Below are 25,950 nucleotides of genomic sequence, written 5' to 3'. Positions count from 1 at the left end.
GCTTGTATTAATGGCATGTGCCACCACATTTTTAAAAGTTAAAAAAGACCAAAACTGTATACCCATATAGTTTTGCCTGCCTGCTGCCAGAGCCCCAAAGAGGCTATTGGATGCCCTAGAACTGGAGTTATAGGTGAGCTGCATGGTTGATGCGACACTAGACCTTGGTTCTCTGGAAAAGCAGCCAGTGGGCTTAACTGAGCAACTCAACGCCCAAGCTTGATAACCTGCACATTTCAACATCAGGTCCCAAAAAAGGAAAGCAAAGCAAGATCAGACCTTTGGGAATGCAAGAACTTTATTCAAAGTGCACTGAAACTGATTAACAGCTTAAAGATGCGAGATACTAAGACATCTCCCCTCAAGCCCAAGAACAAGCGCAAGAGGTGCTCTTTCTAGACAGTGTACTAAGAAAGGTGCGTCCATCTTCCTGTTTGACTTTCTTAGTGGTGTTACTGGGCTCGACCTCCAGGGTGATGGTCTTGCCTGTCAGGGTCTTCACAAAGATCTGCATCCCACCCCTGAGGCGCAGGACCAGGTGCAGGGTGGACTCCTTCTGGATGTTGTAGTCGGACAGGGTGCGGCCATCTTCCAGCTGTTTGCCTGCAAAGATCAGCCTCTGCTGGTCAGGGGGGATGCCTTCCTTGTCCTGGATCTTTGCCTTGACGTTCTCGATGGTGTCACTGGGCTCGACCTCCAGGGTGATGGTCTTGCCAGTCAGGGTCTTCACAAAGATCTGCATCCCACCCCTGAGGCGCAGGACCAGGTGCAGGGTGGACTCCTTCTGGATGTTGTAGTCAGACAGGGTGCGGCCATCTTCCAGCTGTTTGCCTGCAAAGATCAGCCTCTGCTGGTCAGGGGGGATGCCTTCCTTGTCCTGGATCTTTGCCTTGACGTTCTCGATGGTGTCACTGGGCTCGACCTCCAGGGTGATGGTCTTGCCAGTCAGGGTCTTCACAAAGATCTGCATCCCACCCCTGAGGCGCAGGACCAGGTGCAGGGTGGACTCCTTCTGGATGTTGTAGTCGGACAGGGTGCGGCCATCTTCCAGCTGTTTGCCTGCAAAGATCAGCCTCTGCTGGTCAGGGGGGATGCCTTCCTTGTCCTGGATCTTTGCCTTGACGTTCTCGATGGTGTCACTGGGCTCGACCTCCAGGGTGATGGTCTTGCCAGTCAGGGTCTTCACAAAGATCTGCATCCCACCCCTGAGGCGCAGGACCAGGTGCAGGGTGGACTCCTTCTGGATGTTGTAGTCGGACAGGGTGCGGCCATCTTCCAGCTGTTTGCCTGCAAAGATCAGCCTCTGCTGGTCAGGGGGGATGCCTTCCTTGTCCTGGATCTTTGCCTTGACGTTCTCGATGGTGTCACTGGGCTCGACCTCCAGGGTGATGGTCTTGCCAGTCAGGGTCTTCACAAAGATCTGCATCCCACCCCTGAGGCGCAGGACCAGGTGCAGGGTGGACTCCTTCTGGATGTTGTAGTCGGACAGGGTGCGGCCATCTTCCAGCTGTTTGCCTGCAAAGATCAGCCTCTGCTGGTCAGGGGGGATGCCTTCCTTGTCCTGGATCTTTGCCTTGACGTTCTCGATGGTGTCACTGGGCTCGACCTCCAGGGTGATGGTCTTGCCTGTCAGGGTCTTCACAAAGATCTGCATCCCACCCCTGAGGCGCAGGACCAGGTGCAGGGTGGACTCCTTCTGGATGTTGTAGTCGGACAGGGTGCGGCCATCTTCCAGCTGTTTGCCTGCAAAGATCAGCCTCTGCTGGTCAGGGGGGATGCCTTCCTTGTCCTGGATCTTTGCCTTGACGTTCTCGATGGTGTCACTGGGCTCGACCTCCAGGGTGATGGTCTTGCCAGTCAGGGTCTTCACAAAGATCTGCATCCCACCCCTGAGGCGCAGGACCAGGTGCAGGGTGGACTCCTTCTGGATGTTGTAGTCGGACAGGGTGCGGCCATCTTCCAGCTGTTTGCCTGCAAAGATCAGCCTCTGCTGGTCAGGGGGGATGCCTTCCTTGTCCTGGATCTTTGCCTTGACGTTCTCGATGGTGTCACTGGGCTCGACCTCCAGGGTGATGGTCTTGCCTGTCAGGGTCTTCACAAAGATCTGCATCCCACCCCTGAGGCGCAGGACCAGGTGCAGGGTGGACTCCTTCTGGATGTTGTAGTCGGACAGGGTGCGGCCATCTTCCAGCTGTTTGCCTGCAAAGATCAGCCTCTGCTGGTCAGGGGGGATGCCTTCCTTGTCCTGGATCTTTGCCTTGACGTTCTCGATGGTGTCACTGGGCTCGACCTCCAGGGTGATGGTCTTGCCAGTCAGGGTCTTCACAAAGATCTGCATCCCACCCCTGAGGCGCAGGACCAGGTGCAGGGTGGACTCCTTCTGGATGTTGTAGTCGGACAGGGTGCGGCCATCTTCCAGCTGTTTGCCTGCAAAGATCAGCCTCTGCTGGTCAGGGGGGATGCCTTCCTTGTCCTGGATCTTTGCCTTGACGTTCTCGATGGTGTCACTGGGCTCGACCTCCAGGGTGATGGTCTTGCCAGTCAGGGTCTTCACAAAGATCTGCATCCCACCCCTGAGGCGCAGGACCAGGTGCAGGGTGGACTCCTTCTGGATGTTGTAGTCGGACAGGGTGCGGCCATCTTCCAGCTGTTTGCCTGCAAAGATCAGCCTCTGCTGGTCAGGGGGGATGCCTTCCTTGTCCTGGATCTTTGCCTTGACGTTCTCGATGGTGTCACTGGGCTCGACCTCCAGGGTGATGGTCTTGCCAGTCAGGGTCTTCACAAAGATCTGCATCCCACCCCTGAGGCGCAGGACCAGGTGCAGGGTGGACTCCTTCTGGATGTTGTAGTCAGACAGGGTGCGGCCATCTTCCAGCTGTTTGCCTGCAAAGATCAGCCTCTGCTGGTCAGGGGGGATGCCTTCCTTGTCCTGGATCTTTGCCTTGACGTTCTCGATGGTGTCACTGGGCTCGACCTCCAGGGTGATGGTCTTGCCTGTCAGGGTCTTCACAAAGATCTGCATCCCACCCCTGAGGCGCAGGACCAGGTGCAGGGTGGACTCCTTCTGGATGTTGTAGTCGGACAGGGTGCGGCCATCTTCCAGCTGTTTGCCTGCAAAGATCAGCCTCTGCTGGTCAGGGGGGATGCCTTCCTTGTCCTGGATCTTTGCCTTGACGTTCTCGATGGTGTCACTGGGCTCGACCTCCAGGGTGATGGTCTTACCAGTTAAGGTTTTCACGAAGATCTGCATTGTCTGTCAAAAAAAATAAACAGGGCAGGAATGATATAAATGTTAGTGGGATGGCATTAACAGCTGGGTATCTGTGAAATGCATTCCAGTTTAGTTCACATAGCCAAATTCTAGTTACACAAACCCTGTTGTAAAACTGTACTATCTAAGCATTTGGGAGGCAAAGGCAGACTTTTGAGGTCAAGGCCAGCCTGGTCTTCCGGATTATTCAGGACTACAGAGTAACCCTCTCTGGAAAAAAATTAAGCAAACCAAAAAGAAAGACACCTAGGTATAGTGAGCTCTGTCTAGATTACTAATTTGGTGGGTGGAACCTGCAATACCATAAGCTGAAAGTCATTTACTAACTATTTGCATAGCTTAAAGGAAAGCCTATTTCACACTCACACCTGAGGTCACTGGGCGTCTCCACCCCTAAGAGGCATGAAGCAGATCCAGTCTGGCCTATACAGCCGTTAAGATTCAGACTGCCTTTAAAAAATAAAAATAAAACAAAGCACCGAGCCAGCACACACCTTCATTCTTATCAATGAGACTTGGGGCAGACAGATCTCGAATTAGTTGGGAGGCCAGAGATAGTGAGACCCTATTGTCTCAACCCTGCTACTCCCCAAAAGAGCAAATGTGGGTCAGAACACACACCATGGACAAAAACAGTAAGAAAACCAGAAAGACCCACAAGTCAGTAATTCAAATAGTTCTCATGTCAACAGCAGGAATGAAACTGCAGGAACCAGAGATTGTAATTGGGTCTGGGGTGGCGACTCAGGCCATGCATTCCATCGCGTGGGTGGCAGAGGCCGGGACCTGACATGACAGTTTAAGACCACCCCGGCCCTGGCTATGCAGCGAGTCTCCTGAAACACAGGACAAGAAACGAAACTCAAACCGAGGCTTACTTTTCCCTCGCTCTGGATTTCCGGTTCCTGTTCTCTCTGAAGAGGCTACCCGAGGCCCAAACCCTGTCTTGCAAGTGAGGGAAAGCAATAGTCAGGGCAAATGGCCTCGCCACCCATTATGAGCCCATACTGACCGCGACGTCACGGGTGCCATAGGCCAGGCTGAGCCGCTACCTACCGACACCTCCCCCTCCCCACGTCTCAGTCGCACTTCCGTCTTTAGCAACGGAAGCAAAGCCGACCTCTGCCGACAATCAATCTCCCAGGGCTCTTACATCACTGCAGCCCGCAACCCGCCAAAAAATAGTAAAAAATAAAACAGACAAAAGGGTGACTGCAAGTTCCCGGATGAAACCGACTGCAGCGGGCTCGCGGGCCTGCTTTCCCCAACCTCGTCCAGGGCCTCAGGGCCGCGAATCTTTCCCCGCAGCCTTCCACCTGGGCGCCATCTTGCCGCGGGGTCCTCCGCCTCGGGACAGCCGCCCTCCTCGCGGGCCACGCAAACGGAACGTCCAGGCCGCTGGCCGCCCCTTTCCCCCCCTTCCCGCCTCTCAGACCCGCCGGCGCGGCGGCCTTCTCACCAGCGCTGGCGGCAGCGATGCTCCGAGAGATGAAACGACAGTACTCGAGGTCTCGACGGAACTAGCCGCGACTCACCCGGCGTCCCTTTATGTAATCATCGGAAGCCCCGCCCTCCCCACGATCCCTCCGCGGAAATGCGGTTAGGGACTACTTTCCAAGGCTGTTCTTGTCTCTGCAGCGGAAGCGGCTGACTAGAACCAGCAAGGTCACTTCAAGGCGTGTTCGTGTGTGGAGCTCAGACAGTGGGGGATTTGTGTGTCGGGGAAGGACTGAGACCTCGTGCGGCACCGCGGAGGGATCAGCGCGTGTGACGCGTCAAATCACGACGTGGTCGGCGCGAGAACCCGGCTCGGATCAGCTTGGCAGGAGCGGAGCTCAGCGCATGCGCAGTGCAGCTTCGAGCCCAAGCGCCCCACCAGCTGACCCCGTCTGGGGGTCCGTGTGGCCTCAGTGAGTTCTAGGGACCCAGGGTTTTGCCTCCTGTCACACTGGGATCCCTTTGGAGGCCTCGTCTCCTCAGCTCGGCCAGTCCCTGAGCCCAGCCCTCACCTCTTTGGCACAGTGACAGGGTGGATGACTATGCAAATCTCAAAACAAGGGGAATGAGAAAAAGCTTTTTTAATAAATGTTTGATGGCTCCTCAGGACCGATGGGGATGGGGGGGTGTAGGGGGGAAGAAGAATTATAAAATGGGAAACCTCTCCCCAATTTTGGAAAATGAATCTCAATTCCTTAAAGGCAAAAAATCCACACAGCTCTTGAAAACTGTTGGCATTAGACCAACAGAACTAGATCTTTCCAGAATGTTCTTGAGTCTGTTTATGCTTTCAGTGTCCTTGGATTCGGGAAGGTTCTGTGTGATTGTCACTAAGGAAACATCAAATTTTCACTGTTGTTCATATTTAGCCCACCTAAGAGATTGAATCCATTGAGGTCCTAGACTTTTTATTTTATTTTTGTTGTTGAGACAGGATCTCAGTGCGTAGCTCTGGCTTTCCTGGAACAAGCTATTTTATTTAGCTATTTTATTTGAGACCAGGTTGACCTCAAATTTACGAAGATTCTCTTGCCTCTTCCTTCGGAATGCTGGGATCAAGGTGTGTGCCACCACACCAAACCTAAGCCCCAGGTTTTTGTTTTGTTTTCAGAGACAGGGTTTCTCTGTAGCTTTGGAGCCTGTCCTGGAACTGGCTCTGTAGACCAGGCTGGCCTCGAACTCACAGAGATCCACCTGCCTCTGCCTCTGAGTGCTGGGATTAAAGGTGGACACCACCACAGGCTGGCATGCTCCAGATTTTTAACTGAAATCTTCAGTCATTTTCCATTAGGCTATGGCCCTTAATTCATTAAATAAGATGTAAAGTCCTTAAGATTTGTACATGTTCGCAGCATGGGATGGAGCACACCTTCAGTCCCAGCGTTTGGGAGAAAGAAGCAGGAGGATCTCCAAGTTCCAGGCCTGCCTAGTCTACATACAGAATGTGTTCCAGGACAGCCAGGGCTATACAGAGAAACTCTGTCTCAAAAAAAAACAAACAAAAAAACCCAAAAACAAAAACAAAACAAGCCGGGTGGCAGCGGCGCACGCCTTTAATCCCAGAACTTGGGAGGCAGAGGCAGGCAGATTTCAAGTCGATTTTGAGGCCTGCCAGTCCACAAAGTGAGCTCCAGGTCAGAAAGGACTATTACACAGAGAAACCCTGTCTTGAGAAACCACAAAAGTAAAGCAGAAACAAACAAAAGAATCCCTGGGGTCTCCAGAGAGATGGCTCAGCAATAAGAATAGGTATAACTTTCAGAGGACCTGAGTTCAATTCCCAGTACCCAAGTCAGTCAGTTCATAATGGTCTGTGACTGCTGCTTCAGGGAGTCAAATGTCCCTGGGGGAACTGACACGCATGTGGTATATGTCATACAGATACACACACACACACACACACACACACGTTATTAAAAATAAAATAAACCTTTCCTTTGCTGGGCGTGTCTTTAATCCCAGCAATTTTTTAGTTTTTTTTGGAGACAGGGTCTCTATCCATAGCCCTGGCTGCCCTGGGCTCACACTGTAGACCAGGCTGGGCTCAAACTTGCAGGGATCCTCCTACCTCTAACCACCAGGTTAGATTTCACAGATTTCAGGAATGTCTGGTTTCCTGGCTTAGGAATTCATAAAAAGTCGAGATGAGAGGTATCATTCGAAACAGATTTTAATTTCTGTGATTTCCATGAATGAAGTCATATGCCACTGAGAAATTAAAATGTCATTCTCTGGGTTTGGGACACCCCGGTGGTTTCTGAGACAGATTTCTGTGTAGGTCAATTCTTTCTAGATTTCAGACAGACGTTTGGCAGGGGACAAAGCCGTGAGGCTGGATCTAAAGTGACGCTGGCCTTCAGAGCCACCAGGCTATATTTGGCTGTGCTTTGCTTCAGCCTCGTGATTTCTGTTTGTTGGCTGAGTCATCAGCTTGGTGGTGTCAGCACTTTCCAGTCTAGAAGGTTCAGAGCCAAACAGCCTTGGTTTCAGGGGTAAAGGAGGGAGAAGGGGAGGCTTGAGGGCTCGCCCTGGCCAAGGGTTAACCTGAAAAGGAAAGAATGTTCAGAGGGTCTGGGGGAAGGAAGAGAATAATGGGGGTAAATGTGTAAGAAATAGATGATTATTTTATTTCCAACAAACATCAAAATGTTTACATTATATTATAGGTATGAAAATATAGTGAAACCCGTTGTTATAATTATATATGCTAATTTTTGTCAGGACAAGTTCTCTGGACATGGACACATGGGTTTTTTTGTTTTGTTTTGTTATTTTTGTTTTTCAAAACAGGGTTTCTCGGTAGCTGTGGAGCCAGTCCTGGAACTCGCTCTGTAGTTCAGGCTGGCCTTGAACTCACAGAGATCTGTCTGCCTCTGCCTCCTGAGTGCTAGGATTAAAGGAGTGCGCCACCATCACCTGGCAACATGCAGATTTGTTTTTTATCATTTTATTATTGCTTTGTTTTGTTTGAAACAGGGTTTCTCTGTGTATCTCTGACTGTCCTGGAACTGGCTTTGTAGACCAATAACCCAATAACCAACAGTCAAGTTGGCTATTTCCCTCTCCCCATGGGTCCCAGAGAGTAAACTCATGTTATGAGCAGGCTTGTAATCGCCTTTACTTGCAAACCCAGCCTCCCATTTTTTCCATTTTGTTTGAGACAAGGTTTCTCTGTGTAGTCCTGGCTGTCTTGGAACTTGCTCTGTAGACCAGGCTGGCCTCAACTCACAGAGATCCGCCTGCCTCGACCTCCCAAATGCTGGAATTAAAGGCGGTGTGTGCCGACACACCCAGCTCCAGTCTCCCATTTTTAAATATATATTTTAAAATAAACCTTGAGAAGTTCATACGTACATACATACATACAATATATTTTTATCATACCTCCCCCATTTCCTTCCTGCAGCTCCTTCCTGGGCACCTGTACCGACTCCCCCTCTTAATTTCCCATTTAAATTGTCATTTTGTTTTTAATAACCCATCAGCATTGTGTTCTTACAAACAAACAGAGGTGACCTGCTTCTCAAGGGCACAGGGCAAGCAGGATGGGAGGAAATGGCCTCCCCCTCAGAGCTGGCTGCTGCTCCCCAACACAGCAGCTTCCCAGCCAGGAGCGAACCATCCAGCCAAGCTCTCACAATCCTGAGGGTAAAGGGTGGATAATAGTAGTCCTAGTCACAGAGACCAGAGACACTCAGACAAATCACAGTGACAGCCACTGCCACCCACACAGAACCCTGTGTCCCCAGATGTCCGATACAGAGAACCTGGGGGAGATTATCACAGTTGCTGGTCTATTTTTCTGACAGGGACTCCAATGTCTTCATGTCCTACTTGGCCTCAGGACTTAGGTATCAAGTCACAACCCTAAATCCCAAACCTCCTGACCTAGAATGGGGAAGTGCTCGAACGTGCTGGAAGTCTCCTGACTCACTAGATTCCTTTCGCAGTTCGTTCCGCGCACAGATCCGTCCTTTGCAGGTTACCGGGGATGGTTGGTTCAAGGCTGGCACCAATGGGGACCGGGAACGGGCCCCAGCAACAGGGAGGGATTGGCTGAGAACGCGTATGCGTGATGAGCCGAGCGGGGCTAGGCCCCAAACTTCCTGATGGGGGTGGGGCCGGGTGACAGCAGCCTACGTGTCCCGGCTGGGTTTGCCTGGTCTGAAGGTCACACCTGGTGTGTGACTGGGCCCAGCTCTAGGGGGATGGGATGAAACCCAAGGGTCAGCTGGTGTTTTTCTCCCCAAAAGGAAGTGTGGAGCCAGAAGTCTGTTTTGTCATGGGTTGTATAACCAGACAAGGTTACCAAGGGCAGGCCTCAGCTTGTAAAGCGAAGAGACAGAGAAAAACAGGGTGCTGTGTTCTGCTTCCTGTTTATGAACAAGCGCAGAGAGGCTGGACTTGGCCTCAACTCACACAGGAGCCAGCCATGGCCCACCCCCTCAACTCTGTGCTCTCTACATGTTTCTAATTTTGGAAAATTTAGAGAATTACTTGGTTTTAATTTGGGTTTTTGAGACCCAAATGTATGTAGCCCTGGCTGTTCTGGAACTATAAAAATAGACCTTGCTAGATTCGAACTCACACAGACAGATCTGCCTGTCTCTGATGTTGGCCACCCCCCAACAGGTCTTAAATATGTCATTGTTAGGAGTGGAGGTCAGTAATGTTAAACAGACTCCCGCTGTACAATCTGAGGCAGGATAGAAAGACAAATGGTGGTGACTCCCAGCACTTGGGAGTCAGAGACAGGCGGATCTCTGTGAGTTCGAGACCTGCCTGGTCTACAATAACTAGTTCCGGGACAGGCTCCAAAGCTACAGAGAAACCCTGTCTCGAAAAACAAACAAACAAACAAACAAACAAAAATAAAAAGAAAGAAAGAAAGAAAGAAAGGAAGGAAGGAAGAAAGAAAGAGAAAAAGAAAGAAAGAGAAAAAGAAAGAAGGAAATGGTGGTAACTTGGGGAGGAAAGGCTGAATGATGCATTTGACCAACTGAGACACAGCCCAAGGTGATACACACCTTTAATCCTAGCACTTCAGAGGCAGACTGATCTCTGTAAATTCAAAGTCAGCCTGGTCTAAATAGCAAATTCCAGGTTAGCCAGGGCTACACAGAGACCCTGTCTTCAAAAACAAAACCAAGCCCAGCTGTGATGGCGAGAGCCTTTAATTCCAGTATTCAGGAGCTAGAGGCAGGCAGATCTCTGAGTCTGATGCAAGTTCCAGGACGACTAGGGTTACACAAAGAAACCCTGTCTTAAAAATCCAAACCAACCAAACAAATAAAACCCAAACCAAATAATTCTCCAAATTGGAAACACACAGAGCTCAGCACTGAGGTCTGATCTTCAGAGCAGACCCTAGTGACTGGGCCCTGTGTGAGCTCAGGCCCACGGAGTCCAGACTTTCTACCCTTGTTCATAAACCGGAACTGTTTCTCTCTCTCCCTTTGCTTTACAAGCTGAGGTCTGATCTTGGCCAATAAAAGAAAAGAAATGAAATCTAGTATAGCTCATGTTTTCTGTAAAGACTGCTTCTGCAGAGTTTATATTGCCTTCACAGACAGTTACTAGTCCTAAACGTTCATGACCATGGGCATAGCCTCATTCCTTCCCAGACACATCATCGGAGGATCTCACATTGTTTACAGTAAAGGTGCCTGTCTCCTGTATCGCTGTGGGCTTGGCTTGGCTCTTAGCGATGGCGTCTCATTGAGGTTTCCTAACAACCCTGTGAAGACAGTAACTTCAAACCCTACCCAGTCTTATTCCACCATCACAAAAAAACCGAAAGGGAGCCCTTTTTCACTCTTTGGGATCCCCACATCATACATAAGCCTATATTTAAAAATACCTTTATTTAGCACTCAGGAGGTAGAGGCAGATGGAGCTCTGTGATTTTGAGGCCAGTCTGGTCTACAAAAGCTAGTTCCAGGACAGGCTCCAAAGCTTTAGAGAAACCTTGTCTCGAGAAAAACAAACAAACACTGCCTTTATTTAATTACTTATTTTTGGCTTTTCAGTACAGGGTGGCTTTGTGTAGCTTTGACTGTCCTGGAGCTAGCTCTGTAGACCAGGTTTGCCTCGAATCAGAGATCCGCCTGCCTCTGCCTCTCAAGTGCTGGAATTAAAGGCCTGCACCACCAGCACCCAGCTAAAATCTCTTTCTTAAACCCTAACTTGGCTTCTCCATTCCCCTAACCCTGAAATACTTTCTCCATAGAAGCCATAAATTTCATTTTGGCTTGAGTCTAGGGACACAACCTAAATTCTAAGGGAATTCTTTGTGTCTCCTGACTGTACCCCAAAACACTGAATCTTCACCACTACTTCCTCCCTTCCCTCCCCTCCCCGCCTTTTTTTGAGATAGGGCTTCCCACTAGCTATGGAGCCAGTCCTGGAACTTGGTCTGCAGACCAGATTGACCTCGAACTTCTGCCTCCAAAGTCCTGGGATTAAAAGCATGTGCCACTACCACCCAGCCTTTTTTTCTCCTTTTGTTTTTTCAAGACAGGGTTTCTCTGTAGCTTTGGAGCCTGTCCTGGAACTAGCTCTTTAGACCAGGCTGGCCTCGAACTCACAGAGGACTGGTCTACCTCTGCCTCCCGAGTGCTGGGATTAAAGGCGTGCGCCACCACCACCCAGCCCCCATATTTTTTTCAAAGAATAGTTTTTTTTCTTTTTTATGATTTACTTTATTATGTGCATTGGTGTGAAGATGTCAGATCCCCTGAAACTGGATTTACAGACAGTTGTGAGCTGCCATGTGGGTACTGGGAATGGAACTCTGGTCCTCTGGAAAAGCAGGCAGTACTCCTAATCATTGAGCCTTCTCTCCAGCCCTTTCTTCCCTTTTTAAAGACAAGGTCTGACTGTATAACCCTGGCTGCCTGGAACTGGCTTTGTAGACCAAACTGGCCTTAAATGCAAAGAGATCTTCCTGCATCTGCCAGCTGAGTGCTGAGATTAGAGACAGAGTTTCCATACCCAGACTTCCTCCCTTTTTAAAACCTATTATTCATTTATTACTGGGGGTGGAGCTGTGGGCTGTGTGTGTGTGATGACATGCATGAGGAAGTAGTATCAACCTTGTGGAGCTCGCTCTGTCCTCCCACCCTTACACAGGTGGGGCTGAATTGGCAGTTACCGCTTTATTCACTGAGTTATCTCGATGCCCCCACCCTGTTTGTCTAGAGATTTACTTGTTTCTATTCTATGTGTATAGGTATTTGTCTACACATATGGTCTGGGTACCACCTGCATGCAGTAACTGAGGAGGCCAGAGAAGGCATAGAATCCACTGGCACTGGAGTGATAGTGTTATGGCTAAAGAAGCTCCATTTTATGTTAGGCATCCATCTAGTACCCACACATTCGTTGGGACCCACCGACCATTTGTTGCTGACTCCAGTCCCTGGAAGATAAGTTCCCAGTAACCCTGACTCAGTGACCCCACCCAAAAATGTATATCCCTGACTATCTAGTTATGATATGACTAACTGCTTTGTTTTTATTACACAGATACCCAAATATTGGTTTTTTGTTTGTTTTTGCTTTTTGAGACAGAGTTTCTCTGTGTAGCTTTGGTGCCTGTCCTGGAACTAGCTCTGTAGACCGGGCTGGCCTCGAACTCATAGAGATCTGCCTGCCTCCCGAGTGCTGGGATTAAAGGCTTGCACTACCACTTCTGGGCTGCCAAATATTGTTTTGAGTTGCCTTAACTTCTTAACTTGGCAGACCAGAACAGTTTTTACTTGCTTACGTAGATATTGAACATTTTCATGTGATTTTCCCCTTTAAAAGTCCTTCCTCAGCCAGGCAGTGGTCGCACATGCCTTTAATCCCAGCACTGGGGAGGCAGAGGCAGGTGGATCTCTGTGAGTTTGAGGCCAGCCTGGTCTACAAGAGCTAGTTCCAGGACAGGCTCCAAAGCTACAGAGAAACCCTGTCTCAACCCCCCCGCCCCCCAAAAAAAAGAAAAGAAAAGAAAAGAAAAAGTCCTTCCTCATAAACGGGCAGTGGTGGTGCACGCCTTTAATTACATTAAAAAAAGAATAACCCTGTCTAGGGAAAAAAAGGCCTTCCCCATGCCCCTCCTACATGGCAATCTCAAATCTGGCTCCGTTTGTTCATCCTGCTAGCTGTCAACTAATGAACCTTTTAATTATAACTGGATTGAGACTATGGTCTTTTCCCAGAGGTCATAAAATCTTTAATAACAGATAGTTGTGAGTGCTGGGAACTAAACTCTAGTCGTCTGCAAGTGTTGTAAGTGCTGAACCATCTCTCCAGGCCCCTCTGCTCTCTTGAGCGAGAGTTTCACACTCTACCGTTCAGGCTGATCATAAACTCCATGTGATCCTCCTGCCTCAGCCTTCCAAGTGCTGGGATTCAGAACTGAGCCACAACAACCCATCTTTCTGGGTTTCTCTGTGTAGTCCTGACTGTCCTGGAACTCACTCTGTAGCCCAGGCTGCCCTTTAACTCACAGAGATCCACCTGCCTCTGCCTCCCTGGGTGCTGGGATTAAAGGCGTGCGCCACCACCGCCTGGCATAAAACCATCTCTTTTAAACATTTAGCTCACCTCTCCCCTAATCTTCCCCATCCATGGACATCTAACAGACTCCGCATTCATCTTTCCTGTCTTTCTCTGACATTCCTATCCATGGACTTCTAACGGACTCTAACAGACTTTCTTACTGTAAAAGAACTTTTTGCTTAGTATTTTTTGGTTAGCGTGCAAACTGCCAGGTCTCATGAAGCCATTTCCATGTATATGTGTCATTCTATGTTCTCAACATTCACCATTTAAAATTATTTTTGTTGTTGTTGTTTTGAGACAAGGTTTCTTAGCCCACAGTAGCCTGAAACTCATCATATAGCTCAGCCATCCATGTTCTGGAAATTTCTTTCAGCTTAAAATAAAATGCAGCAGCTGAAAAACAAAATTTTCATTTTTAAATTTTTTTTTTTTGTTTTTATATCTTATCCAAAGTTTCCCTCCCTCACCTCTGCCCAGCTCTCCCCTTCCAACCATTCCTCCTCCACAGATGCACTTGGGCATCCCATGGATATTAGCAATTCAGCCATCCATAGTATATCAAGTTATGGTGAGACTAGGCACCTGTTAAGACTGGATGAGGTTATCTGGTAGAAGGAATGGGTCCCAAAAGCGGGCCACAGAGTCAGAGACATCCCCTGCTCTCACTGTTAGGAGTCTTACATGAAGAAGACCACACTATACAACTGTCACATATATGCAGAGGGCCTAGGTCAGTCTTATGCACGATTCTTGCTTGCCGGTTCAGTATCTGGGAGCCCCTGTGAGCTCCTGTTAGTTAGTTCTGTGGGTTTGCTCATGGTGCCCTTGGCACCACCATGTCCTATGATCCTTCCTTCTCCTCTTCTGAAGGACTCCCAGAGCTCTGTCTGCCATATTTTTGCTGGGCATTGGTGACCCATGCTTTGAATTCCAGCACTTGGGAGGCAGAGGCAGGCAGATCTCTGTGAGTTCAAGGACAGCCTGGTCCACAGAGCTAGTTCCAGGATAGCCAGGGCTACAAAGAGAAACCCTATCTTGAAAAAAACAAACAAAAACAAAAGAAAGAAAGAGCAAATTTCACCAATTCATAACTCTTTGGAGTGTTGGACCCTAGAGTTCAATCACCGAGGAGGAGGATTTGCCCCCCAGAGACCGTCTCTCACTACCACAGCTGATGTAAAAGCATGAGGATTTTATTAATTCTTTCATGACAGGGTCTTCCAGCATTCGAGAGGCTAGAAGACCCCAAAAGTCTGGTACAGGCTATTTTTAAAGGGAAAAACCACAGAAGGAAGGGGTGTCTGGGGGTTGTTCTTTAACTGTTATGATTGGCTTATTCAAAAGGGCTATTACCAATAATTGGCTGGAGAGTGGTTGCCAGATCAGATGAGGTAAGGGAAAACATCTGAGGGTCACTTTGCCCCTTTCCCAGGGGTTGAGTCAAAACACCAGGAACTGAGTCAACACCTAAGGGTTATCTTGCCCCTAGTCAATAACTGAGTTCTATTTGGAGAACATTCACAAGGACTCAGGGAGATGATGGAAAGTTCCCAACATTTCAGTATGTGTGTGGGCAATTGTTAGGTCCTTGGTTCCCAGGGGAGGAGGGGAAGTACTGAGAGGGTTCAGAAATGTCTTAAAGTTTTACAGGAGAAGCCCTACTCCTACCAAATCCTTTGGCAATGACGACTCCTCCTGGTGTTTTCCCTTATCCCGAGTATTGGTAAGGTAAAAGATAAAAGATAAAACAGAAGCAGGTAATTAGCTTCCTGTCAGAGCAGACAGAGATCATTTTAAAAATCACCATCAACTTCCTTTTGACCCTTGTTGTCATTAAGGAGAAAGAACCTTCCCCAAGCTCATTAAGCCAGTGTGTCAGCACATAATTGGTGAGACATGTTAGGTATCTTGTCTCAAAAATAAAAACTTTGCCCGGCACTCGGGAGGCAGAGGCAGGTGGATCACTGAGTTTGAGGCTAGCCTGGTCTACATGGTGAGGTCCAGAGCAGGGCTACTTAGTGAGACCCTGTTTCAAATATGATAGTAGGCAGGAGAAATGACTCAGCAGGTAAGAGCACTGGCTTCAGTTCCAAGGGATATGACACCCTCTTTTGGCCTCCTCAGGCACCAGGCACACATGTGGTGCACATGCAAGCAAACACCCACACATAAAAGTAAATAAATCTTTAAAAATAATCGAGAAAATCTTTGAAATAAAGGGAGGAAAGGGATAGATTGGGAATGAGGGTGTTGAAAATGGGAGAGAGATGGGATTAACAGCAAGATCCCTTGTTTACATGTGTGACATTGTCAACAATTAATAAAAGACAGTCAGCCAGAAAGAAAAACAAAATTATTCAATTTCCAGGACGATAGATGGAATTGAAAAAATATCATATTAAGTGAAGTAACTTGGGCTAAGAAAGACAAACATCACATGTTCTCTTTTATATGGGAATGTTCTAATTTTTTTTATAGATTTAATTTATTAGGCCGGGTGGTGGTGGCTCATGCCTTTAATCCCAGCACTCGGGAGGCAGAGGCAAGCGGATCTCTGTGAGTTCAAGGCCAGCCTAGTTTACAAAAGCTAGTTCCAGGACAAGCACCAAAGCTACAAAGAAACCTTGTCTCAAAAAAACAAAAACAAAACAAAAAAATTAATTTATTTCTTATGTATATGGTGTTCTGCCTGCATGTATCTCTACAGGCCAGAAGAAGGCATCAGACCTCATTACATATATACGGTTGTGAGCCACCATATGGTTGCTGGGAATTGAATTCAGGACCTTTGAAAGAGCAGGCAAAGCTCTTAAACACTGAGCAAGCTCTTCAGCCCTAGCCTCTAAGTTTTATATATGAATTGTAAGAAACTAGAGGGTCTAGAAGGAGGAAAACCAGGGCTCTGTGAATAGCAGTGGCAGGGTAATAGAAGACATGAAGTAAGGAAATGAAAAGCGGAGCTGGGTGTGGTGCCGCACATCTTTAATCCCAGCACTGGAGAGGCAGAGGCAGGTGGACCTCTTGGGAGTTTTGAGGCTGTAAGATTTTAGACAATTCTGAAGCCATTTCTGACAATTCCAAACCCTCTCAGCCTCTGTGCCTCAGTGCTTTCCCTCCTCCCCTGGGAACCAAGAACCTAACAGCTACACATGCACGTACTCAGTTCCTGAACAATTACCCATACACGTATGTTTTGATTCAGTCCCCTGGGAAATGGGGTCAAAATGACCTCTTACCTCATCTGATCTGACAATAGTTCTCCAGTCAATTATTGGTATTAGTCCTTTTCGAACAAGCCAATCATAATGGTCAAGGAACACCCCTCTTGTTTCTATGAGGCCTTCTCCTTTAAAAGTAGACTGTATCAGCTAGATGGGGGTCTCTCAGCTTCCCGAATGCTGGGGGACCCTGTCATGACAGAATTAATAAAATCCTCATGCTTTTGCATCGGCTGTGGTGTATGAGGTGGTCTCTGGGGGCGACTCCTTCTCGGTTTGGACACTAGAGTCCAACAAGGCCAGCCTGGTCTACACAGTGAGCTCCAAGACAGCCAGAGCTACATATAGAGACCCTGTCTCAAGAAAAGAAAGAAAGTGAGGGAGGGAGGGAGGGAGGGAGGAAAGGAAGGAAGAAAAAAAGGAAGAAAGAAAGAAAGAAAGAAAGAGAAAGAAAGAAAGAGAAAGAAAGAAAGAGGAAGGAGGAATAGTGGGGCAGAAGGGTTTAAGCAGGGATGGAGTCGGGGAGACTATTACATTTTTTATCTTATGGCTCAGCGAATAAGAGCATTTACTGTTCTTGCAGAGGATCTGTGTTTAGTTCCCAGTACCCGCATTGAGGAGAGCCAAGCAACACCAAGTAGGTACAGAAATGCTCTAAGATCTAAGAGATCTGTTTCTCTCTCTCTCTCTCTCTCTCTCTCTCTCTCTCTCTCCACCCTCCCTTTTTTGAAAAAAAATAAAATAAAATAAGCTGGTAGTTTTGATTTACGCCTTTTATCTGACCACTCGAGAGGCAGAGGCAGGTGGATCTCTGTGAGTTCATGACTAGCCTAGTCTACATAGTGAGGTCCAAGTCAGCCAGAGCTAAGTTGTAAAACCGTTTCACAACAACAGCCAGTCAACAGTCCGGCTTTGATGGAGAAGGGGGCTCAGGAGCTATGGAAAGCTGATGGCTGACAGTCCCTGGTAGACTGACCATACTCCAGCGAATGGCCCCACCCATGGTATATGGGGAGCACAAACTGGACTCAGTGAGTTTACACATATATTGGGGGGGGGCATGAGTTTGGGAGGAAGACACAGGGATAGGATGATCTTGGAGGAACTGGAGGGGCAATGTGAGGGATGAGTATGATACATAGGCATTGTTTGTTGGTTTATTTTTGTTTTTTTGAGACAGTTTCTCTATGTAACAGCCCTAACTGTCCTGGAACTAGCTCTTGTGGACCAGCCTGACTCTGCCTCTGGAGGGCTGGGATTAAAAATCCTCCTGCCTCTGCCTCTGCCTCCTGAGTGCTGGGATTAAAGGCGTGCACCCACACAGCACAATGACAAATATATACTGCCTGGGGCTACGAGCACCGGCTGTTCTTGCAGAGGACCTAGGTTCAGTTCCCATCATCACGCGACTACTCCTGACCATCTGTAACTCTAGATCCAGGGGACCTGACCCCCTCTTCTGGCCTCAAACACTCCAAGCACATGGTACCCAGAAACATGCAGAAAAAAACCGATGCAGGTAAAATAAAACACAAAGTAATAATTTAAAAATAAAATAAAGGGCCAGGCACAGTAGTTTAAGCTTTAAGTCCCAGCATTAAGGAGGCATTAAGGAGGCAGAGGCAGGCAGTCTCTATGAGTTCAAGGCCAGCTTGGTCTACACATTAGGTTCCAGGCCAGTCAGAGTGGCTTAATGAGGTCTTGTCTCAAAAAGTAAATAAAGAAATAAATAAAAACAAAGGCCTTGTTTTCTCTAGATCTGATTTTCTGTTTTTGTTTGGTTGTTTTCATTTATGCTTTATGTTTTTTGTTTTGTTTTGTCTGCTTTTTTTTTTTTTTTAGCATTTTAGAGCAGTTTGGTCACATGACAGGGATGTGTATCCCTAATTGTCCTGGAACTCATTCTGTAGACCAAGAACTGTTGGCCTCGAACTCAGAGATCCACCTGCCTCCCGAGTGCTGGGATTAAAGTCGTGCTTGCTTTATTTTTATTGAAGTGCCTTTTTTTTCCTTTCCTTTTTCTTCCTTCCTTCCTTCCTTTCTTCCTTCCTTTCTTTCTTTCTTTCTTTTGTGGAACGCTTCACGAATTTGTATGTCATCCTTGCGCAGGGGCCATGCTAGTCTCTGTATCGTTCCAGTTTTAGTATAGACAGCACTAAAGTGCACCTTTAATTGGATTATAAAACACGCAGGTACCGTGCGTCTCTAAGCATGCAAGGGCCCCGGGGTTCAGTGTCATGCATGCAAAATCCCCTGATGGTCCTTTCTGGCATTGCAATCTTCACACCCGTACCGTCTTCACTTTTCCCTGCTGCCTGCTCTCTTTTGATTCCTCCAGCAACGGGTATTTAAATTTTTGCAGGTAAAATTCTCAGTTCCAGGAGGTTACCGTCGTGGCAATCCTTATAAGAATGTCTTTCCTGGCTCTATTTAGTTGCAAAGACCGAGATTAAAAAAAGAGAGAGAAAAAAAAGTGGAGATGCCGGGGATCGAACCCGGGGCCTCATACATGCAAAGCATGCGCTCTACCACTGAGCTACATCCCCCACACGCCCTTGCAGCCTCTCGGAAGATCGCTGCTATACTCTATGAGTAACTTTTTTTTTGTCTTCCTCTAAATTAAAATTTCGTGGGTTTTGAGGGATTAGCAAAATTGTCTTATATTTACCAAACAAACGTGCTCGTTATTGCGTTGATACAAGCTAAAATTTTGCCCGATTCAGAGAACAAACAAAACAGAAAAAAATAAAACAAAACTAAAACCCCAAAGAATAAGGACTTGACCTCAGTGTTCCTCACCAGAATTCTCTGTTTACCCTTACCCTTGAGATACTTTCCGACCTCGATGACTGAGTTTATAACCCTACTTGAAGCCCTTCCTCTCTTTTCCCTCCATATCACTATTAAAACATTCAGTTTTGCTCTCTCTCTCTTTCTCTCTCTCTCCTCCCTTCACCTGCCTTCCTCCTGGAAGAATTTTCTGGATATGAAAATGATATGGAAATATCCATATTTCTGGATATGAAAATTGTGGGGATTGCAGGCCCCACAATTAGGGCTCAAATTTGGAGCAAGGACTCAGACTGCACTATCTCTGTGAACAGTGTCGGTGGGCGGGGGGCTGTTCTTTGGGAGCCGGTACACCTGGGGATTGCCTTTCACTTCCGGCGTGGATACTGCACCCTCAAATGATTTGCCTGACGCTGATACCCATCAGTGCGCTCGCAGCAACTGCAGCCTAGCGTCGTGTGCAAGAAAGTTGGCATAGCAGCTGGCGTTGCCTGACCTCTCTGAGCCTCAAGTGAGACACGGACAGACCCAACCCTGCTCACTAGGACAGGCGACAAGGATAGAGCCTGCATAGGTTCTAGAACGAGATGTGTCTGTAGTCGCTGGTGTGGACTGTAGCAAGGGGCTGTTGCATCCTACACCGTCATCCCCCTGCCCACAGTCCCACATACATCATCTTGCCCCTGGGTCTCAGTGGGTTTGGAGACTGCGTTGCTCGCAGAGAAGAGAGGAGTCCATGGGCAACCGGTCTGGCCCTTCCTCCTCTGGGTTCGAGGCCCTGGGAGAGAATCCAGCAGCTAAAAAGGTGACCGACCGACTTTGAACAAGGCTCAAGGAACAAGCCGAGGTTGCTCCTCTTCCTCCCCACAGGGATTTGCACTCGCTAGTCCCTCAGCGTGGAATGATTTTCTCAGTTCTCGTGTGTGGCTCCTTTTTACTGGCCACCCAACCTCCCTAAAGGGGCCCACAAGAGAATAAATGAAATGAAGGATGGTGACAGTTTGGGAACATGTACAAAGGAAAAGGGACAAGAAAACGTCTCAAATTTACAGACATCAGAAGGTTGTCTGTGGGCAGAGGCTGGAGTAAGGAGACGCAGTATGGGTGGCAGAGTGAGACTGCGGGGACCAAGGACACCGAGGGACAGCAGCTTTCCTGTTCCCCAGGCTGAGTTCACGTGAAACAGGACGGGGCCCAGCAGTGAAGAGCTTATTATTCTTTTGCGGCAGGATGAAGTTTGTCCGTGGGAGTTGAAGAATTTAAATAGGTTGGAAGACGGACGAAAAACACAACGGAATTGACAAAAAGAAGCTTGCAATCTCCCCGTCGGGGAATCGAACCCCGGTCTCCCGCGTGACAGGCGGGGATACTCACCACTATACTAACGAGGAAGAGAGCTGTTGCGTCCCTTGGCAAGAACCTCCTTTAAGATTCTTTGAATTCCGTGCGCGATTATAAAAGCAAAAAATAAATCTGATTTGATTTGAAATTCACCCTTGGAATGTCCATGTTCTACTTGATTTTTTCATTTTGCCATCTGGATTCAGACCTCAGACATTAATAAATAGACGCTAAGCGTACACCAGCAGACACGCTTCGGCAAAAGGCGCTTTAGGAACACTTCGATTTGCCCCAAAAAAGGGAGAGGCTGGGAAGTTTTCAGGACCTTTGGCTTTAGTGCACGGTGCTCGGGGCTTTTGAGAAAAAATATGGAAACATTTAATAAACTGAAGGGAATAACGCGCGAAAAATAAAGAGCTGCCGAAACCCGGGATCGAACCAGGGACCTTTAGATCTTCAGTCTAACGCTCTCCCAACTGAGCTATTTCGGCGGCCGCCGTGGCGTTGCCCTCTTTCTCTCCTCCTTGTCGTTTCGAAAGCTTTGCCTCCTTGGCTTTTCTAAGATTCGAAGCCTGGAAATTCACACTATTTCATCCCGTATTTCATCCCTTGGTCACACGCCGACCACTGCCAGGCACCCAGGGGTAACAGATGCTGGCTAGGCGAATAAACACTCCCCGGGCAGGGCCACACCTGACTCAGATCCGGCCTCCAAGCGTGGTCTGCACGCCAATGCACATCTGCTCAGCCTCGAAGCACGGGGAAAGAAAACAAGTGGGCATGGGAATGGGCTCTACCAGCTTCCTTCTCTTCGGTGATCAGAAAGGGAAAGGCTTGTATTGGGGACCAAGGGGAGAAAGTGAGGTCCCCGAAATGGGCAGTGAAGACCAGAAGAAAGATTAGGTTCGGCAGAGATGGAAGGAATCCCCCTGGGGAAATGAATCACAGGTCTTCCCCGACTACCGAAATCACGGGCCGGTGGGCCACAGAGGCAGTCTCATTCAGGAGGGGTGAGGGCTGGTGTGGTGGTCCAACCCGGAGCTGGGGTGTCTGGGCCACGCCTGCAAATGCGGGCCTAGAAAGGGACTTTGAGGGGACCTTGTTGACGGCTTTGATCTGGAATTGGGGGTGGGAACGGGTGAAGATGATGACCAAGAGTTGGCGTGATGTTTGGGTGGAAAGCTGACCACAGGCACTGTCGTCTTTCCGAGCAAGCAAAGTCAGTCGATTTAGCTTACCTAGGTTCCCCCAAGTGTACCCGCCAAAAGTCACGTGTCTCGGCTCTGACAATGTGTAATACGTCAGAACGTGACCTTAAAGAATGTCTACAACTATGTGGAGTCATTGGGGTGGGTCTTATGAGAAGAAGCAGTTGGGAGAGGAAATACACACACACACGCAGAGAGAGAGAGAGAGAGAGAGAGAGAGAGAGAGAGAGAGAGAGAGAGAGAGAGAGAGAGAGAACACTATGGGCTTGCAGCCTCCAGTACCACAGGACTTACCTTTCTGTTGTTTTGCACTCCCAGCCTTGGGGGCTTCGGCATGCTTTGGCAGCTGCAGGTCACACAGCCAGGTTACAGTATTCCTATCCATTCACACACTGGGCTTTCCTGGACAGGACTGAGACTGAGTTCAGGCTCACAGCCATCAACTCCAGTTTCAGGGGACCTGGCCCCTACAAACAGCAGGGACGTCCGTAATGCACATCTATACATGCGGGCGAAACACATAAAATTATAAACAAATCTTTAAAAAAAAAAGGCAGGCTGGTCCGAAGGTAGTGAGTTATCTCAATTGATTGTTCACAGTCAGTTACAGATTGAACTCCTGTTCTACACTTTCCCCCCTTCTCACTACTGCACTTGACTAGTCTAAAAAAAAAAAAGATGTAAAAAGAAAAAAGGTCAGTTTGGGTACATAAAGTCTTGTCTCAAAAAACAAAACAAAGAAATGGGAGCGGAGGAAATGAAGTTCTGTAAGCTAAGCACTGGGGAGGCTGAGGCCCTGCCGGGCTTACAGGCCAAGCAAGAATTAAAAAACAAAACCTTTGTGAGAAGTGGGCACCTGCTTTATGCTTCTCAGAACATGCTTTACCTTGGCTTTTACAAATAAATAAATAAAAATAAATGACAAAACCTATTCACGACAAAAATGGAGTAAGGTGGGAAAGAAAAATTGGAGAAGGAGGAAGGGGTCTCGGCAGAGGCAGCCCTGTCAGCAGGCTGGAACACCCTCTTGGGGGTTGGCATTAGCAATCTTAGCCATGTTCACATATATGAGCCCAAGTGCACTCAGGGGGTCCTTGTAAAATTAAGAAAAGTAGGAAAGGGTAAAGACAAGCTAGACGGTGGTAGATAACCCAGGACCCTGTTGATCTGATCGGCAGAACCTAAGTACAGGATTTCCAAAATTCCAGGGGTGCTGGAACTCAGGATTTAAGAAATGCAAAACCTAGCTTGCGGTCTCCCCGTCGGGGAATCGAACCCCGGTCTCCCGCGTGACAGGCGGGGATACTCACCACTATACTAACGAGGATGAACCATGCTATGACTTTTTCAGACAAGTAATTATAGACGGATTAACGTAGTGCCTTGCATTTACGTTTCCTTTTCTTTTGTATTCTTGCTCTTCAGTTCCTTCAATTTCTCCTATCTGTTTCTTTTCCTCTCTTTTTCTCCCTCCTTTCCTTCTGAGACCTCAGCTCATAATGCCAACGTCACGAGCCAAAATCAGACTTTACAGCAGCGTGTGTTTGATCACCATCATTATTTCGGAGTAGCAACTTCTACCACCAGGGGATGTAGCTCAGTGGTAGAGCGCATGCTTTGCATGTATGAGGCCCCGGGTTCAATCCCCGGCATCTCCACTTTTGACTCTTATTTAAAAATAAAGAAACCTTAAAATAAATTATGTCGGAAAGCAACACAAAAGACCCAGGCCTCCTTCCCCACCGAGTGGAAAGCCCACGCTTCCTCGCAGGAAGTACCCTGCAAGGCACACTGGCTTTGCGCAGTCTGCGGAATCGGCATTTGCAAACCAACTCTAGTAGTTACTTGTCAAGCGAGCAGGAGGTTCTATAACTGGCGGCTCCAGAGCGCATATTGTCGTATAATGTGCACCCATCGTATGTCCAAATAAATCGTCAAGTAGCCCGGTAACTTGCCAAGACCACGCAAGGAATCTCAGCCTTTCTGGAACTCAAATTCCCGCTCTAGGTTAACACTAGGAATGTTTTATGTTTTATGAGGATCCACAGAACTGCGGGGACATCCACAAAAGCTGCATGAACCGGAGCGCGCGGGAGCTTTAAAATGAAAGAGTCAGAAAGCTGGCCCATGTCTGGACTTTAATGAATGGGGACAGAACCAGGTGGAACTGAGGTTTGAAACAACCCCCACCCCGGGCCGGAGGATTTGGCTCTATCGGTGTTTTAAAGGCTCCTTCTGGCGGCCACGTGAAGTTTTGCAGGCTGGCGCTGGAGGTACAGCGGGTTGGGTGGTGGCGGCGGGGTGTTCTGGCTGATTCTGTGGGCAGCTGTGTTAATATCGCCTAACCCGGGGGCCACATGCTTTGCTCAGTCATCCCCCTTAGGTTTGTTCTGCCACTCTGAAGCTTGTCACTTTCATATGTGGCCCCCGACTTTCTACTCTCTACTTCGACAGCATGCATGCCTACACGGAGGTGTGCCAGTGGGCTTGAAAACATCTATTTAAGTATATTATTTGACGGCTGGAGTTTAGCTCAGTTTGTACTCACCGATGAAGTTACAGGTGTGAACCTGTGGCACTGGGGTGGTACCCTGGGCTACAACTCCAGTCCTTGATGCTTTAACTTCTAAGTGCATAGGGAATTATTACTTTTCTGCATGATTGAGAGGGTGAGCATCTCTCCTGTTACCAAGGCAGGCCTCTAAAACCACCTGAAAGCTGACCACCAGAGCAGGTTTGAAGATAGTTTATTCATAGAGGCCAGTCGTGGAGGTGGGAGAACCAGGTCTCCTAGCTGCCTCTCCAAAAGTTTGGGAACATTCCTGAATAAAGCAGGGTGATTTAAGCGATGAATTCGGTGGTAACCAGTAGGCCAGGAGTTAGCCTCCAAGCTTAAGGAAAAAACGGTACCGGGTCAGCAGTGCCAGAGCGCACTGTTCCTTTACCCATCTGAAGATAGAGACAGGAAAATGGGTACAAGATTGTCTGAGCCAAGTGTGGTGGCACGCACCTGTGTCCTAGGTCTTGGGACAGGGAGATTATGAGTTTAAGGCCAGCTTGGGCTACACGAGACCCTGCTTCAAAATAAAAAAGTCTGAAACAAGGGCCTTCGAGATGACTCATTGGATAAAGGAAATTGCCACCAAGACTGATAGCAGACCCAAGTTCAAAAGTCCCAGGACTTGGGAGGCAGAGGTGGTCATTTTCTAGGAATCTGGGGCCAGCCTGACCTATATAAGCCTAGGCCAGTCAGAACCAGTCTCAAAACCAAAATCGAGTCTTGCTGTCTGCCCCCACCACTCCTTTTAAAATTTACACTGGGTTTCATACGGGAATTCCCACATGGCCATAGCCTGTTTGGGGAATGTCCCTCTCCCACCAGCCTCTCGTCCCGTTAGTCCCCTTTGCCTCAGTTCTGCTTTTTCATCATAGGATGTATGGTTTTATATAAAGTCTAGGACCCACAAGAGAACACATACTATTTGTCTGAGGTTGGCTTAATCTTCTTAGTACGATAATCTCCGGTTTAGTGGCTGAAAGAAACCACCTTCTTACACAAACTGCATTTTCTTTACCCATTCTTTACTGTGATGGGAACCCTGCTGGTTGGATAGCTTAGTTAGTGTCTGTGATGTGCTGCCTTGCAGTCCTCTGGTAAACACCCAGCAGTGGCATTGCTAGGTTCTAAAGGAATCTCTCTAGGGTTCTGAGGTGCCTCCGTATCGATTTCCACTGTGGCTGGACTGGTTTCAATTCCCAGGATTGGCCTAGGCTATGTTGGGCTCAGAGATCCCCCTACCTCCCTCTGCTGCCCAGAAATGGGATTAAAAACACCCCCAACTACCACATCCAGCTCATTTGCTATTTTCATGTACAGCGCCATTTTGACTAGGCTGAATCTCATGTAGCTAAGATTTGTTTTTATTTTATGTATGTGTGTGTCTGAGGAGCCAGAAAACCTAATCAACCAGATCCCCTCGAACTGGAGTTACAGATGGTTGTGAGCAGCCATGTGGGAGCTGAGACCCAAACCCAAGTCCTCTGTGAAAGCAGCGAGTTCTTTTAACTACTGAGC

General features: G+C 48.1%; 1 protein-coding gene, 5 non-coding genes and 1 pseudogene across 6 annotated transcripts; 1 reads left to right on the top strand and 6 right to left on the bottom strand.

Moving 5' to 3' along the window:
* Positions 1–280: 280 nt before the first annotated feature.
* On the bottom strand, positions 281–4,884 carry Ubc (ubiquitin C). Its single transcript, XM_087903624.1, has 2 exons — positions 4,731–4,884; positions 281–3,253 (listed from the first exon to the last, which is right to left on the bottom strand). The coding sequence occupies exon 2, from the start codon at positions 3,248–3,250 to the stop codon at positions 362–364; it is 2,889 nt and encodes a 962-aa protein (XP_087759750.1). The 5' UTR covers positions 3,251–3,253; positions 4,731–4,884; the 3' UTR covers positions 281–361.
* Positions 4,885–18,600: 13,716 nt separating this feature from the next.
* LOC125408844 (U6 spliceosomal RNA) lies at positions 18,601–18,700 on the bottom strand (annotated as a pseudogene).
* Positions 18,701–19,010: 310 nt separating this feature from the next.
* On the bottom strand, positions 19,011–19,082 carry Trnaa-ugc (transfer RNA alanine (anticodon UGC)). Its single transcript has one exon. It is a non-coding gene; the product is annotated as a tRNA-Ala (tRNA).
* A 1,563-nt stretch (positions 19,083–20,645) lies between these two features.
* Positions 20,646–20,717, bottom strand: Trnad-guc (transfer RNA aspartic acid (anticodon GUC)). Its single transcript has one exon. It is a non-coding gene; the product is annotated as a tRNA-Asp (tRNA).
* A 368-nt stretch (positions 20,718–21,085) lies between these two features.
* Trnaf-gaa (transfer RNA phenylalanine (anticodon GAA)) lies at positions 21,086–21,158 on the bottom strand. The gene has a single exon. It is a non-coding gene; the product is annotated as a tRNA-Phe (tRNA).
* Positions 21,159–23,130: 1,972 nt separating this feature from the next.
* Positions 23,131–23,202, bottom strand: Trnad-guc (transfer RNA aspartic acid (anticodon GUC)). Its single transcript has one exon. It is a non-coding gene; the product is annotated as a tRNA-Asp (tRNA).
* Positions 23,203–23,461: 259 nt separating this feature from the next.
* On the top strand, positions 23,462–23,533 carry Trnaa-ugc (transfer RNA alanine (anticodon UGC)). The gene has a single exon. It is a non-coding gene; the product is annotated as a tRNA-Ala (tRNA).
* Positions 23,534–25,950: the final 2,417 nt, after the last annotated feature.

Source organism: Myodes glareolus, chromosome 2 (assembly GCF_982192425.1).
Source record: "Myodes glareolus chromosome 2, mMyoGla1.1, whole genome shotgun sequence".
NCBI lineage: Eukaryota > Metazoa > Chordata > Mammalia > Rodentia > Cricetidae > Myodes > Myodes glareolus.
Note: the sequence above shows the minus strand (reverse complement) of the source record. Positions and strands in the feature narration are given on the sequence as shown.